The sequence below is a fragment of the Pyrgilauda ruficollis genome, unplaced genomic scaffold (genome assembly GCF_017590135.1).
Source record: "Pyrgilauda ruficollis isolate IOZ18807 unplaced genomic scaffold, ASM1759013v1 scaffold46, whole genome shotgun sequence".
Classification (NCBI taxonomy): Eukaryota; Metazoa; Chordata; class Aves; order Passeriformes; family Passeridae; genus Pyrgilauda; species Pyrgilauda ruficollis.
In genome coordinates, this window is record NW_024526155.1 from 3,573,970 (window position 1) to 3,590,521 (window position 16,552).

Sequence of the window (16,552 nt, forward strand, 5' to 3'; positions counted from 1 at the left end):
AGGCAGATAATCCTGCTGGGAGCCTTGTTCCAGACCACCCAACCAGGATGAAGAGGTGGATGAACTGTGCTGTGAGTGGCTGGCTGACGTTTCACCACTGCCAGCCCTTGTTCTTGCGGGAGACTTTAACCTGCTGGATACCTACTGGAAACTCAACACAGCAGAGAGGAGGCAGGATGGGAGGTTCCTGGAGTGTGTGGAAAAGAACTTTCTGTCTCAGCTGGTAAGGACAGCTGTGGTCTTAGAGGGGTGGTACCCTGCTGGACCTGCTGTTTACAAACAGAAGGGCAGGTGGGAGATGTGGTGGTTGGAGGCTGTCATGGGCATCAATGGGCTGACTCCACCAGCATGATGTTCAGCAAGACCAAGTGCCAGTTCTGACACTTTGACCACGGCCCTCTGCAGTGCTCCAGGCTGGGGGCAGAGTTGCTGGAAAGTGCTCACCAGAAAAGGCCCTGGGGATGGTGGTCAGCAGCACTTGTACATGAGCCCTTGGTGGCCAAGAAGGCAAATGGCACATGGCCTGTATCAGGAATAGGGTGGCCAGCAGGACCAGGGAGGTGATTTGCCCCTTGACTGGGCACTGGTGAGGGGCATTTTAAGTTCTGGGCCCCTCATTCAGGAAGGACTTCGAAGTGTGGGAGGAAGTCCAGAAGAAGGCAGTGGAGCTCAAGAAGGGTCTGGAGCACAAGTCCAATGAGGAGCGGCTGGGGGGAGCTCAGCCTGGAGAAGAGGAAGCTCAGGGGTGACCTTACCACTCTCCAGAACTCCCTGACAGGAGGTGCAGCCAGGTGGGGGTCAGGCTCTGGAACAAGGGACAGGACAATGGGACGTGGTCTTAAGCTGCACCAGGGAAGGTTTAGGTTGGGCATCAGGAGGAATTTCTTCACAGAAGAGGTGGTTAGACATTGGAATGGGCTGCCCAGGGAGGTGGTGGAGTCACTGTCCCTGGAGGTGTTTAAGGAAAGAGTGGATGTGGCATTCAATGTCCTGGTCTGGTAGACAAGGTGTTGTTGAATCATAGGTTGGACTGGATGATCTCAGAGGTCTTTTCCAGCCTCACTGGAAATGAGGTTGTGTTTATGTAATTTGCCAGTACTCAATTTTGCTATTGTTTGAACTAGTGGGGGGTGTAAAGAGTGAGTCTTATGGGCAAGATCCCAGACTGATGACTGGAAAGAGAGTTGGGATAGAACATGCCAATAAGGTTATACCCATTTATCCCATCCCATGGAATCACTGCGTGGCTGCTAATGCTTTTGAATCGATTCTTCATTGAGGAAGATGTTTGTTTCAGCAGTGAAACTTGTGGAGAGGTATTGATAATAACATTTTGTAGGTTTTGTAGGTTGTTGTGCTGGATTGGGATTATTGAGTCTTCTGAAAGAGCAGGGTATATTCTTTAGAAATTAAAAATGCCAGCTATGCTGCAAGCTTGTGCACATAAACTTTGTGTGTGACTTCTCTTTATTTGTACTGGAAAATGGATCGATTTCATCAGCAAGTCTTTTTGTTCTTAGTGCTGACTACAAACCCAAGAAAATCAAAACAGAAGACATCAAGAAAGTAAAGAAAAGGAAACAAGAGGAAGAAGAGGTAATGTGAGACAGACAAGTTTATTTTTATCATAAAGAAGAGCAAGGCTATTTGGTGTGGGATTATGCAGAGCAGGGGGAATCTGATTTTGTCTGGAACAGAGCTGTGTGTGGCAGATCCCCACTTATGGTGCAGATATTAACTTATCTGAACTGTAATTTATAAAAAGTCAGGGAAACTTTGTTTCCAACCCTTAAAACAATGGGTGGAGAAGATGCCTCCAGGACATGAACTTCCAGGCTGTTCCAGGCAATTCACAGTCCTTCTGTTAAGAAGCTGGCAGGGGAGCCTTGCTCACAACATGTGGTAATTGCACAGCTGATGTGGCAGGGTTCAGAGGCAGGGGAGATGGAAAATTGATTAGATGCTAGAAGGAAGCTTAAAGCATTTAGATGGAGCCTAGGTGGAAATTTCTTTGGAGAGGGACTTGGAAAAGGTTAGCCATAATTTGAGACAGACAAACTATACACCTAGCAAAGACACACTTGTGAGACACATGTTGCAGCACCTCTGGGCAATAGGGTTATTTTTTCCCTTCAAAGGAAGTGTCTCTACACTAAGCATGCACCAGGATAATCCCAGAAGCCACCTGACTGTGGTGGTTGTGCTCTGCAGCATTCGCCAGACCAGACACACCAGTGCAGGCCAGGGAGGAGGTTCTGTAACACAGCAATTCCCTTCCCATGGCCCAGACTTGCCCCTTATCAGGTGATAACTGGCTGTGTGCATTTAGCATGTCCCCAGTGTAAAGTAAAAGAATTTGCCTGAAAACTTGAGTGGGACCATCAGCAGACTTTGACTTAATGGGATGATCTAAGAGCACATTTATGTGGTGAAGCCACAGGAATTCAGCTCTTATATACCCCAAGAGAGAGTCTTTTAGTTTTAACATATCTTTTCAGGGGAGAGGGAAATACAGTAGCTGGTTCTAACAGGGTCTTACTCATTTTGCAGGACAGCAAAGCAAAGAAAGTCAAGAGCAAAGATAAGAAAGTCCCTGAAGCAGACAAAAGAAAGAAGCCGAAAAAAGAAGAGGAGCAAAAATGGAAATGGTAACTATATATAGTCAGTGCTGTAGGCTCCCATCTGCACCTGGACTTGCCTGTACCTCCCATGCTGGCTGAATAAGCACATCTGGCTTTCTCTTCTGTTGATTCATGAGGATTTGTTCTGAATAATTGGCTTACTTTCTGGTAAGCTCTAAATAAATATCCCATTCACTGTGTTCATCCTCTGAAGTAGAAGTGATATCCCTAAAACAGGAAATATGTGTTTTGTGGGGCTGTCTGTGTGGTTGTTTTTTTTTTTTTTTTTCCCTAGCTGTGTCATGTAGAGGCTGCCTATAATGATCAGATCCCAATATTCTTGTGCCCAGAAGCTGCTCTGTGCTGACACTCTTCAGAGCAGTACAAAAGCTTGTAGGCTTGGGGGTGTCAGCAGGAATATATTAATAGGTGCAGGTGGATTAAGGAATATATTAATGTGTGCAGATATGTTAAGCAGTATTCTAGTAGAATTTATCTGTGTTCCATAGAAGTACAGCATGAGTGGGTGTCAGCTGTGCTTCTCAAAACTGCTCCTGCCTCTGGAACAAAAATGAAACTTGATCAACAGACCAGTTAGCTCAGCCTGTTTGACAAAAGATTTCTGAAAATTAGTTTTAAATGAAAATTTCTTTCTGTCTTGCCCAGGATCCTTAAGTAACATCCTTAAGAGTGGGTGAAGTTGTACTTTCACCCACTCTTAAGTTTTTTTAGAACCTTTTTTAAATAAGTCTGACCTTTGTGGTTCATTTGGAAGACAGACCTGTGATACATCAGTAGTGCTCTGTGTAAGAAACTGCTGGATTTTTTTTTTTTAACCCTCTATAGTAATTTAAGCTGTTATTTCTAGATTTGGGGGAGCTACCATTTGTGTGTTTTCAAGTTTTGGCCATAGTACTTCCCTCATTTTAGTGCATATGTACTTCTTGAAAGCATGTGTGTTTTCTACCCACCTGTAATGTATTTTTATGACCTTTCAGGGATATTTCCTTGATCTTTTCTCAGATCACTTGGCTGTTTTTAATATATCTGTACAGTTGGGGAAAGTCTTTGCCATCTTCTTCAGTCCTTTTAGATTCAGTCCTTTATTCTTTTATTGGCATTATTATTATCCTTAAAAAGAAAAAAATCTTTTGTAGTGTTTGTAGTCTTTACATATTTCTCTTTGACTGTCACAACATCCTCAGATCATCAGCACTTGCAAATCTTTTTCATACTTGAATACTCCCTTAGAAACTTGGGTTTCCAGCCTCTCCCCAAAACTTCCCTTTTTCCTGAGCAATTCACTTTTTTCTCAAATCCTTTGACAGCATATTTTTAATGTGCTGTAACATCACCAAACCACAGGGACATAAAGCAATAGGAGGCTACAGAAGGTCTTTTTAAGCATTAACGATCTGTTGTCTCTTTGGCTTTGTCTCAGCTCCCCTTACTGGTTCTGTCTAACAATATTCTGTTATCCCAGCTCCCTTCTATTGTGGGCTGTATCCTTGAACAGCAGACCTTTACTGGAAAGCTGTGCTGTTCTCCCTTCACTTACCTGGGCAGCACAGGCCCCTGTAGTGGTGTTAAACCCTGCAGTTTGTGCTTACTGCTGAGGAAAAGTGCCTTGGAAGGCATGTTTTGCAGAATTTGGCACAAGTTAGCTGCATCCTGCTGCTGATGTTCCTGTCATCCATCTGCAGCTTTGTATAGCATGTCTCTGCTGGACAAGGTTTCATCTGCACTTCACTTGTTTCTCTTAAGGGCATTTTATGTTCCATCTGAGTCAATTTTCTGAGCGTCTGATACCTTTTTTTGGCTGCTTCCTCAAGTGCTTGCTGCCTTGAGCATTTTCATCCTCGCTTGTGTGAATGCTTGGTGCAGACATCCCCAAGGCACTGGCCTCATTCATCACCGTGTGGAGCTCTTGCAGAGGTCATTTTCATGCCCTGGCAGCGTGTGAAGAATGTCATCCAGAAGTGCACCTTAGGAGCACTTCTCCCACCTTATGTTACAGCAAGTTCATTTCCTTGAAATAACATATCCCCGAGGTATGTTCTGTTTTTTTTCCCAAGAATGTTCTCTCTTTTCATTCCACTTGAAAGATCTTCTCCAACTTTTCCTTCCTGAGCCACCCTGGCATATTTAGACAAGGTTGATGTGGGATTTAATTAAGAAGCCTGTATGACTGATGAGTTGTTGCTGGAGTCAGAGAGGCAGATTTCCTAATAGGCAGCATTCTCCCACAAAATCATGTATACAACGTTGCTTTAGAACCAGAAACTGCCAAGGGCAGTGGTGCTGTAATGCTTTTCCTGTTTGAAACTAAATGAGGATGAAAAATGAGCTACACTCAGGAGACTCGCTTTTATCTTTTGTCTTAATGCTTATGTGTGATGTTTAGGAAGGTGGAGGTGGGATTTGGGATGGTTTGTGGTCTTTTTGGGGCACACTTTCTGGCAGTTTTGAGCTGAGAAACTACCCCATGAATCTCATGTTTCCTTGTAGCCTTCCCAGAAGGCACAATGTCCTTCTGCTGTCTATTTAAACTGCTGCCTTTCTAATACTGCTTTTACATGCATCCTTTGTCAAACAACAGGAAGAGACAGAGGTACTGAATTTCTCACCAAGTAAATATCAGAGGAATAAATTTAAAAAAACAAGAATGACAAACCTGTCCTGAAAAGCAGTAACTACTGTGAATAATGCCCTTATTTCGTTCTTACTGGAATAAAATTGCTCATTGTGAGAGAGAAGAAGCTTATTCTGGCTGAGAGTGGTTTAGATTTATTTTGCTGAAAGGAGACTTCTGGGTGGAAGAACCTAGGCCTATGTTTGACAAAATATTTATATTTCTAGCTTCTAATTAATAAAAGAAAAACAAAACAAAACAATCATTAGGAATGTAAATATTTGGAATCTGTGTCAATATTGGTTTCTTATATCAACATGGTTTACTCAAGCCTTCTTTTCAGCCAGGGACTGAAGTCTGACATGCAGTTGTGTACTGATAGCTGGGTTTGGGTGCTTTGCTGTTAAAGCTCTTGCTTCTCATCAGAAGTCAGGTCCAGTGGTGTGGTTGAAGACAGTGTCTTTCAAACTCCAGCCAGCTGCTGTGTTGCTGATGTTCCTAAACTGTTGATGTATAGACACGAGTGAAGCATTTTGTGTGTCTTCTAGCAGAAACTCTTGTCTCTGTACAGTGTTTATCTTCCATGCTGTGACTTGTATCTTGGTAGAGATGAAGCAATCAGTCAGTGCATCACAGCTCCTGAAATGCAGGCAGTCCATTCACATCTTTCCTCAGCTGCTGTGGCACCTGAAATGGGAATGCTGCTCCTTAGGGCTGGCACCAGACAGAAGCTTAAACTCCTTTTTTTTTTATTGTCATGGCTGCTCAACAAAGTTGTCTGGGCAATTCAGAGACTGAGTGCTGTGACAGGTTAATGGTCTTCCAGTTGATTGATCACTAAGGAGAAATAGCCCTTCCCAGCAGGGAATCCTGTGCCAGCAGCATGTAGCAGTAATGTCGTGGTAATCATGAAAGGAGCTTGGAGCGAGGAGTGTGGAATCAGTGGCCTGGGCACTGGGAACTGGGGGGAGGATCCTGGCCTGGCAGCACCCTTTTCTCTGCAGACGAATTGCTGACCCTGTTCCCTTGGAATGTGGGATTGGTGGCGCCTGCCTTGCTGTGTTGTGATACCAAATGCATCACTTGCAAAGCATTTTTATAGAGCATTTTTATAGAGCACCTTCAAGGCAAACATGCAGTTTTCTGGGCTGCTCTGTTTTTCTTCAAGTATGCTTTTCTTACCCAGAGAATTGGAATGAATTTAAAATGACAGAGCAGGTTTTAGTCTTTCTTGTCCAAGCAGGTTTGTTCCCATTTAGGTCATAAATGAACATCTGTTTCTTTATCTCTGCCCTTAATGGCATATTGTCCACATCTGAAAGCAGCTGCATAATACACCACAATTGTTTGACTTTGCTGAGCAGGCATCCTGGACCTGATGTTAGATCACAGCTGAAACTAATTTGGCATGATCCTAGCTGGTTTACAGGGTCCAAGTCTTATTTTTTTAAGATCTAAGCAATTTCAGCTGTGTGATTTTGTGAAAAGAGGAGCAAATGAGAGGTGAGGAATAGGATGGCATGAGATAATCTGCAGCCCAAGGTGTTCTGCTCATGGTTATGACTGTGCTTTTGGAAAAAGAAAAAGAAGAAAAAAAGAAACTAAATGGTGATAGTACATTGAGTACTAGTTGTTGGTCTGTACCTGACAAAGCAGTGATTTCTTGCTGGTTTAGCATACTCTCATACCCACACAGTAATAAAATGAAGATTGAGAGCTTAAAATTGTATTGGTTCATATTTCTCTCTTGAAGGTGGGAAGAAGAGCGCTACCCTGAAGGCATCAAATGGAAGTTCCTAGAGCACAAAGGTCCTGTATTTGCTCCACCATATGAACCTCTGCCTGAAAATGTCAAGTTTTATTATGATGGTGAGTTAATCTGTGTTTCTACTTGTTAGGAAGAGAAATAAACATCTCAGGGTATTGCAGTGTTCTTCTGGGGACTGAGGAGCTGCGGAGGTGATTGTGTTTTAGTGTTTCACTTAAATCAACTCAGCAGCAAAGTGAGGTCTGTGGAAGGAAGGGAGTTTGCCTGAGCCTGCTGAGTGCTGCTCACTGAAGTGACACAGGGATGAACCTGCTCTCAGTCCCTTATGGGGGTGAATCTCTCAGGTTCCTTAGCAGAATGAGGGTGTCTGATGCCTCAGAGTAGCAGTGACCAGTGGAGTATGTAATTGTAGCTGCCTCATCACTGGTCACCTTTAGGCTTGCTCTTGTTTTCTTATAACCTCAAGAACTGCAACTTCCATCATCCGTGGTGGAATTCATCATCATTTGATAGCATGAGCGAAATAAAAGACAATTGAATTTAGGTGCAGATGATTAGGATCTTGTAGGAATGAATGGGATGACCCTGGTCTCAAGGACACAGCCCTCTCATGTAAGTCATGGTCCTATTCCCTGACCACTGCCTGTGGTAGAACTAATTGGTGTGGGATTCAAGTATCCTGGGCTGCCTGGCTGGTAGAGGCTCATGTGGAAGGGATTATATGATGTGATGCCTGTTGGAGCCTGGACTTGATGACCTGTGTGTTTCCTTTCTGTGATCATGTTAAATGAAGGATCAAATTAACCCAGAATTGAATTAAGTGGGAGGTATTTGAATGGATGAAAATGTAATTTTTGGTGATGGGGACATCTGCACATAGACCTCTTCCAGGAGCAACGTGCTGTTTTCATGTGACATGACACAGTTTTTTAAAATGCTGAGGAATAGGTGGCATTACATTTTCAGCAGCAAAGTAATGAAATAAATATGCTGTAGCCTATTAAAGGCCATCTCCAGGCAAGTAGCACAGTGATCAAGGATGTCTGCAGCCTTTTTACTTAGGGTTTGATAAGAACTGATACAAAGTTGGAAATTGTTCTCCTGTACTGAAAAATGTATGATCTCTCCTGTTGTCTAGAGAAGGGGAGGGGCAGACTGCCCTGTGCTATCCCTTGGTGCAGACAGCAATAAGCTCCTCTTCTATCCAGCCATCTATTTCACAGAGCCTCTGCAGGGATTTCTGCAACCTCTGCCTCTGTCATCGCAGAAATTCATCAATAAGCTCGACAGTCGGGCTGGGCAGGGAGGGGGTCTGGCAAATAAAGACATCCCATAAGTCTTCCTTGAGAAACTAGGCAAAAAATCAGATGTCTGATTTACACAGCAGCTGCTGAGAGCCTCTGTCTGTGCTCACAAGGCATTGTCTCATTTCAAGATTATCCCAGGGTGATTTGTAGAGCCCAGTAATGAGGCTGTGGCTGGCCAGCAGCCGGCTCACACCGGAGGAATCTGTCCCTGGCCTAGGGATTCACTGCCTGCTTTCATCTCACATAAAAACTGCTGGGGCTCTTGGAACTGCCTGCAATACTGACTCGGGGAAGGAGCTTGAAATGCTAAAGCCATCTTTTTTCAGTGCCTGTGGGTTAACCAGTCGCTGCTCATAGGCCAGAGGTGGCTCCAACTTGCACATTTTTCTGTAGATAGGGCAAGGTAAGAGTGGAGGTGGTGGCAGTTGCAGTCATAGCCATGGGGTTTCTTCTGCTTGTTATGTCCCCTGGTTGCTCTCTGGTTTTCAGTTTTAAATCAGGTAACTAATATTCATGCCTCTGCAATAAATCCTTTCTTTACCAGCTCTGTCACTAAGAGCCTTTTCAAACCTTTGTGAAAAAAAAAAAAAAAAGGAAATTGTTTCCAATGAAATGTATTCTAAAGTGATTAGATAAAGGTGACTGAGCCTTCAGCTAGCTGGGAAAATATCAGACATTTTAGCCCCATAACATGTTACTAACTCCATAGCCTCTGTCAAGCTGAAATTGCAGCCTGGAAAAGCAGTTTCCCTTGCTGTCTCTCCCTTCCCCCATTTCCTGTTATAAGCAAACAAATGCTGTATTTTAGGTTACAGCTTAAAAATTGGCAGAGTTACTGTTGGTTTAATTTAATTGTGGAATATTCTCAGATCATTGGGAGGACGTTTTGCTAAGTCCTGTTTTACAAGGCTTTATAGATCTTAAGGCTTTTTAGCTGACTTTCATGCTTTAATTTTAGAGATGATGCAACTTTTGAAAATATGTAGTAAACCCAAAGCATGGTATTTTTTTTTCCAAGAGCACAGATTTAAGAGTTTCTTGTGTTCACTTGTGTGCAGTAAAATGGTTGTTAAAAATCCCCAGATACTGACAGCCAAGCATTGGAACTTGAAATATTTCTTGAAACTAAACTAGCTGGAGATGTGAGCTGCATGCAGAATCCTTCAGAGGGATCACTGGCACCCCATGTTTCATCAAGAATGCAATCAGGACCAAAAAATGCTCAATAGGAGTGTTAGATGTTGAATCCACAGTCTTGATGCAGCAGCAGCCTCTTTCCCTTGTGCTTCAGTCTCCCCTTGCAGCAATTCCACTTTGTGCTGCAGTCATGCAGAGAAGCTGGAATGTGACCCCTCCATTCACTGACAGCTCAGTCTTTCTTAAAAATGACTGCCTTTTGAGCCTGCTTTGGAGATGCAGGAGTGCATTCCCACAGCAGAGGGAACAGTTAGCAGAACCCTGACACGTTTCCTTGCAATGAGGGAGAGTTCAATAACTGGCATCTCTTTCCAGCCTATTTGTGGTGTGTCCAGAGGAAGGGCTCTTCCTGCCTACAAGTAGCTAAAGGCTGGAAGGGGTGTTCCAAGGTGGAGTCTGTCTGTGCATTGAAAAGGAACACAGGGACTGTATTTCCCACACGTCTGAGTGCTGGAATATTAAATTTAATAAAATCCCTGCCTTTTTGACATCAAACAGAAGTGTCTCCCCAGGAGCACGCCCAGCACGGGGGTGGCTCAGCAGAGGGTTTCCTGCAGCAGGCCTTTTCCCCTTCCTGCCCTGCAGCCCAGACCTGCCTCACATCAAATTGCTGTTGCTTTTTTTAATGTTTAGATTCCAGAGGAAATTTTTTTTCAAAATGTTTGTAGTGGAAGTCAAGCAACTGTGCTTTGTCTGTTTCCTTTGTCCATTCAAGTTGCTGTATTATGTAACATTTTAAGACAAACTTCTCTGTAGTAAAAATACAATCCTTTAGGGTAGTTACTATGTTCTCTTTATGACTTTGATTCCTGTTTACCATTTTCTTTAAGAAGAAAACCTTTCTTTGCAGGTAAAGTCATGAAGCTGAGTACCAAAGCAGAAGAAGTTGCCACATTCTTTGCAAAAATGCTTGATCATGAGTACACTACAAAGGAGATCTTCAGGAAAAACTTCTTCAAGGACTGGAGAAAAGTATGCACATAGTCCTGGGCTGCAGTGACTGTGGACCTGGCCAGTGTCTCCTCAGCACTGGGCAGAGAAAAGGGGCTGCTGTTCCATGCACATGAAAGTTGGCTTGAGGCAACTAAAAGCTGCCTCAGACTGTAGCTGTGAAGTTTCCCATTTATCCTGTAGTTTCAGCAGGAAGAACCCTACCATAAATGCCTTTCTAAACCAACAAAGTCAGGTTCCTCTGTTGCAGCACCATGGGGTGTAGCTGACTTGGCCTGTTACATGCCTTGTAAGAGCCAGATTTACTAGAAGGAAACCCCTTCCAAAGAACTAAAACAGAGATGTTCACTTCAGTCATCAGCCATAACAGCAAACCTTTAGATAAGTTTGGTGCAGATTTCCTGGGTATATTTCTGGGTTTTTTCTCCATCCCTCAGCAGTCCCAGTCAGGATGTGGGAATTCTTTGGAAAGTGGTGCAGCATTGCCCAGTGCTTGGGGAGATCAGAGCCCTGCAAGGCCAGTGCTCCATAGGATCTGCTGCTTGTCCTTTCCTCTTTGACCTCAGCTGGAGTGAGCCTGTGCAAGAATTTGGGAATTCTGTGGGGGATTATTGTGAGAACCTGCCTGTTGTTCCTGTTTAGGCTGCCTGGAGTAGGGTAAGCTCTGCTAGGCATGAAACTTTTTGTGTGTGTAAACTTAAAGCACTGCTTTCCTTCTGCAAGGAAATGACCTCTGAAGAGAAGAGCACTATCACCAACCTCAGCAAGTGTGACTTCACCCACATGAGCCAGTATTTCAAAGCTCAGTCGGAAGCTAGGAAACAGATGTCCAAGGAGGAGAAACAGGTACCAGTGGGAATTCTAGGAGGCTTCGTGGTTGTAAACATCTTTGTGCAATCATTCCCCTTGCTGTGCATACGTCAGTGTTTTTCACCAGCTTTCAGATTATTGCTTTCATGTGAACTGTGCAGATCAGATAGGGCAGAGCACTGTGTTTACAGCTGAATCTTCATCCTGACTTGAAATGATATTGATAGGGCTGATCCTGCTTAGAGAAAGAAAGTTAAGTAAGTACCTGCTTAAGTAAAGTTAAGTAACTGCTTAAGCCAATAAAGAGAATCAGAGGTGCTGCATCTGGGTTCATTGGTCCCAGGGAAATGAGCAGTGGATACTCAGTTAAGGATGGCACAGATCATGGTGGTGGAAAGGATGCAGCAATGCCATTCGTGAATAAATTGAGAGAAGAAATTTTAAACATCGAGTAATGCTGGTGTTTTAATTAAAAATGAACTTTATTATCCAGTAGCATGGCTACATGTCTCATAGGTTAAGAATTAAATTAACTGCAATGGATGTTGGAAGGTGGAAATTTTCCCCAAGTACTCAGCTTGATCTTCTGCAATGCTGTAGTAGTTGTCCTTTGAATGAAGGGCCTGGCAGCTTGGAATTACAGCCTTTGGGATTAGAGGGATCCCATCAAGATGGAGAGCCCTTGTGTTCCTGCTGTTTCTGTTTGATAAATGTGGGTGAGCCCTTCAGTTCCTGTCCATGGTGGCTCTTAAAATGGAACAGAAGTGGCTTTTTCTGTTTCTTAGCTGGTACAGCAGTGCTGTCTGCGGGTCAGATGTTTTATTTTGAGCTGCAGTGTTTTTATTTTTCCTGCTATATAATTAGAGTTCGGGCACAGAAGTATGCAGTGAAATCTCAGCACATTCTTTCTTAGAAGACTGTGTTCTGCTTGTGAAACCATTTGCTGACACAGGCTTGACATGCAGCAGCCTGGAGACATTCCTTTGCCTGCTTTCTGATGCTGAGTTCAAACACAGCAGTCTTTTATACACAGAATTTTTATACATAAACAACAAGATAGGAAGTCCAGTGGATGTCAAATGCTCAGTATAAAATATAAAGTGGCAGTACTGTGCTGGGGGTACCCTTGAAGCTGAGATACATGGATAGAGATACTCCCCTCTGCTGTGGCAAAATTGTAGCTGCCTTCACCAGCACTAATCTGTTTCCCTCAAATACAACTTTTCACAGAGTTTTCACACATTCTTCCCCCTTTTCCAGTTTGTTTGCGCTGTGTGCATTTTATGAGTGCTTTTCTGGCCATCTGATACACTTGCCATGATGGGGATCTGGATTTTGGTTGGGTCTTCAGCATTAGTGTGGCACAAATGTAAACATTTTTCAAGTCTTGGCATATAAAGGTGTGTGTGGTGCTGCTTGTGCCATACCATCTTTGCTTTTGGCTTTTCCCAGAAAATCAAAGAGGAGAATGAGCGGCTATTGAAGGAGTATGGTTACTGTGTGATGGACAACCACAAGGAGAGGATTGCCAACTTTAAGATTGAGCCTCCAGGTCTCTTCCGAGGTCGTGGGAACCATCCCAAAATGGGGATGTTGAAGAGACGCATCATGCCCGAAGACATCATCATAAACTGCAGCAAGTGAGCACTGCGTGCTTCACGCCTTGGCTTTGCTTTCTAGAGCTCATTTTTTAAAACCCTGTATAAGTTGATACTCAAACATGTAGAATTAGGGATGCAGCTTATCTTGTTCTCATATGGATAAGAAACTGAGTCATAGAAGAAAAGACTGAGCAAGGCAATCATGGGTTTCATGTAGAACTTTTTCAACATATTTTCTTCCTCACGCCTACAGCCTACATCTGCCTAAACTGCCTTTCCTGCTGGTGTTTCCAGAAAATAATTTTCTTATACATAAGTTGCCCTACCTTGTCTTCCATGATGTTGAAGGCTAAGGTTTGGTGGGCTTTTCTTCACTCTCTCTAGTCCTTATAAGTGTCAACACTATTACATACAGAGTTCACAAATGAAAACTGGTCCTAGCAATTGCAGTATAATTCTTCAGCAGGTACATGTTGGTAGCAGCTACATTGCTCATTTTGATTTACTTGGTTTACTGCTTGTGGAGATAATGCACTTCTGTTGCCTCACTTCCTTTCCCTGCACTTTCTTTGTGTAGTGCTGTTATTACCTTCTCTATTTTGATGCTGGTGGGATTTTCTTTAACTAGCTTTTATCATGTGTTCTCTAATTCTCTCTAGGGATTCCAAAATCCCTGCCCCTCCACCAGGACACAAATGGAAGGAGGTTCGGCATGATAACAAGGTGACCTGGCTGGTGTCATGGACTGAGAACATCCAAGGCTCTATCAAATACATCATGTTGAACCCTAGCTCAAGAATTAAGGTAAAGATCCAGTTAAAAAAGCAAAACCAAAGCAATCTTCTTGGTCATGTTTCTGAGAAGCAAATGTAGTTCATGGTTTAGAGAGAGATAGGAGGAAAAGCTACCTGGCTGTTTCATCCTACAGTGGTTGAAAAACATAGGGAGGCTTCTGTGCTTCTGTTTCTCCTTGAAAAGAGAGGATAGAGTTACTGCCCAGGAGAGCAGGTGAAATCTGGAAAATGTCTCCTGAAAAGCATCGTGTCATTTCTAGTAGGAATCCTTTAACCTGTGTAATGTGTAAACCTAAAAGGAAGCAATTTATCCAAGAGCCGTCTTGCTCTGGTGGATATTTCACATACATTTGGCCTTAACTTCCCCTGCCTGGTATTGCTGTGAAGTTCTAACCATGGGTTGTTAATTAGTTGTTTGTAAAACTAAAAACCCAGCCAGGCTCCTGGCTGAGAAGGCTGGTAAGAAGCTCATGACTGAAGGAAAACAAACTCCTGCTGTGGGAGCAAATACCCAGTCTGTGGGTATTATGGATCAAGTCCATAAAAGCAAGAATTTAAGCTCCTTTCATGAAGTCTTTTTCTGAGAGATTTTTTTCCTGGATTGGAAACAAGGAGTTTGCCCTACAAATACAGGAGGAAAAATATCTCTATTCCTTGTGAATTCCTGCCCTCTTTTTGCTGTGTCTTGAATATATAATAATGATGATGAACTGTTGATGTTGCTTTTGCCTTTTATGGGTATTTAATTACACAGCTGAAAGAACATAAGTGCCATCTGAATAAAGCAAAGGAAACCATTTGTATTTTGAGAAGCTGGGAAGATGTGTCTTTTGTGTCTCTCTCTAGTTGCTTCCATGGAAGTATTTAATATCATGGAAATCTGAATGACCTGCAGCTGTGTGGCAGCACAGTGTGAAGCTGAGCTGTGCAGCAGCAGCATCTCAGTGCTTTTGTACAGCGAGCCTGTTTGCCACACAGGGGCTTGCAAAGCCTTGAGATGCAGACTGGAGCTAGTCCTCTGCCTGCTCTGTAGTGCTGACTCTGTTCCAACTTCCCTGCAGGGTGAGAAGGACTGGCAGAAGTACGAGACAGCTCGGAGGTTGAAGAAGTGTGTAGATAAAATCCGGAATCAATACCGAGAAGACTGGAAATCCAAAGAGATGAAAGTACGGCAGAGGGCTGTGGCACTGTACTTCATTGATAAGGTGAGGCTCTTCCTTGGCTCCTCTCGCCTTCCCTGTCCTGCTGGGAATACTTGGGAATGCTGTGTTTGTCTTGAAGGCAGAATTGAGCCCAGTTACTAAGGTATCCTGAGACTTCCTGGTGGGCAGGCTCCTTTTCCTTCCCATTACCTGGAATCCAGAGCAATGAACTATTGTACTAAACACGGCTATTTCAGGCAGCATTGTTTAGTTCAGGCAAAACTCACAGCCTGGTTCCAGAATCACCCAGTTGGATTAGTGGGAAGTTTGTGTGGGCCTTTTGTCTCCAGCTGCTTCAGTTTTCCTGCTGGAAATTTTTGTCACCTCTTCAGTATCAGGTCACAGTTGTGAGGTTTTGTAATTATGCTAATTTTTTCACCACGGCATAAAGAAAACTGCAGTTGTGTTGATGCATTTAAAGCAACATAAAACCAGTTCCCAGAGAACTGTTCCCTAGTAGCATATGGTGTCTTGACTAACTAAATTAACAGGTTTTGTTCAAAATGGTTTGATGTAAACCAGGGAACTTTGATGTGAATAGTAGTGGTTTCATATGACCACTGAAGATTTCAAAAGTTAGAAATTGTTTTAGCCAGCACTGTTAAAATATGTGGGTTTTATGCAGTCAAAAGTAGCCTTTAGATAATTTATACAAGCCAATATTTATATAACCTGTATGCTATTTGAAATGTATTTAGTGTGCAGTGAATAGGTAAGATCATAGAAGAGGAACAACTGAACCATATGAATTGTTTCAAGTAGAGGTCACATGGAAGTCAATTGATTTTTAAAAACTGCCACACTTTTTGAAATTAATTTCCATTAGTCAGACCTGTCTCACAGTTTGAGTTACTTAATGAGCAGAAGTTGATAAAGCATCCTGGCTTAAACTCTTAAAAAAAGAAGATATTCTCCTCTGGACTCTGCTGGTTCTAGGCCAGTATCTGAAGGTTTGCAGCATCTCTTTGTTCTGGGGACAGTTTGAATTCCTTGCCTCTCTTGTCTTGATATAAATGTAGCTTGCCCTGAGAGCTGGTAATGAAAAAGAAGAAGGAGAGACAGCTGACACCGTGGGCTGCTGCTCTCTGAGAGTAGAGCACATCAAGCTGCATCCTGAGCTGGATGGGCAGGAATACGTGGTTGAGTTCGACTTCCTCGGGAAGGACTCCATCCGATACTACAACAAGGTCCCTGTGGAGAAGAGGGTAAGGCACCTCCACAAGCACATACACAGACTGAACAGCACAGAGATGTGGTCAGCACAGTCTGGATGGCTTTAACAGGTTGCTTTACCACTGCTCAGATACCGAGCCAGAAAATAAGTCAGTTATTGTGACATCCTTGTGGTGTGACACAGCCCAGCAGATGAGATGTTCAGACATCTTGCAGCTCTTCCCTGTGGTCTCAGTGTGAAGAGTTGGCATACAGAACTGTAGCAGCTGTGTTAGACAAGCTTCCTGGGTCTCATTCTCATCATCAGAGTTGGTTTTGTCACCTGTAGATGGTGGAGTTGCAGGCCCGTGTGACAAGTTACAGCATAAACAGTTGTGAGATACTGCTGGCACTGGCAGAGCAGCAGGTTGGTTGGGGCTTTGATAATAGACACCTCTGTCACAGTGGTTTGGGTCACGTTGGAGCTGAGCCCTCACAGAGTAGATCTTGATCTTGG

General features: G+C 43.4%; 1 protein-coding gene across 1 annotated transcript in view; it reads left to right on the plus strand.

Moving 5' to 3' along the window:
- The window catches only part of TOP1 (DNA topoisomerase I), a 66,212-nt gene that overhangs the window by 43,446 nt on the left and 6,214 nt on the right, over positions 1-16,552 (plus strand). The window contains exons 7-15 of the mRNA XM_041478702.1: positions 1,521-1,596; positions 2,551-2,648; positions 7,007-7,122; positions 10,376-10,497; positions 11,200-11,322; positions 12,739-12,926; positions 13,547-13,691; positions 14,743-14,886; positions 15,903-16,088. Of these exons, the coding sequence (XP_041334636.1) occupies positions 1,521-1,596; positions 2,551-2,648; positions 7,007-7,122; positions 10,376-10,497; positions 11,200-11,322; positions 12,739-12,926; positions 13,547-13,691; positions 14,743-14,886; positions 15,903-16,088 (1,198 nt within the window). The remainder of the gene's footprint in view (positions 1-1,520; positions 1,597-2,550; positions 2,649-7,006; positions 7,123-10,375; positions 10,498-11,199; positions 11,323-12,738; positions 12,927-13,546; positions 13,692-14,742; positions 14,887-15,902; positions 16,089-16,552) is intronic.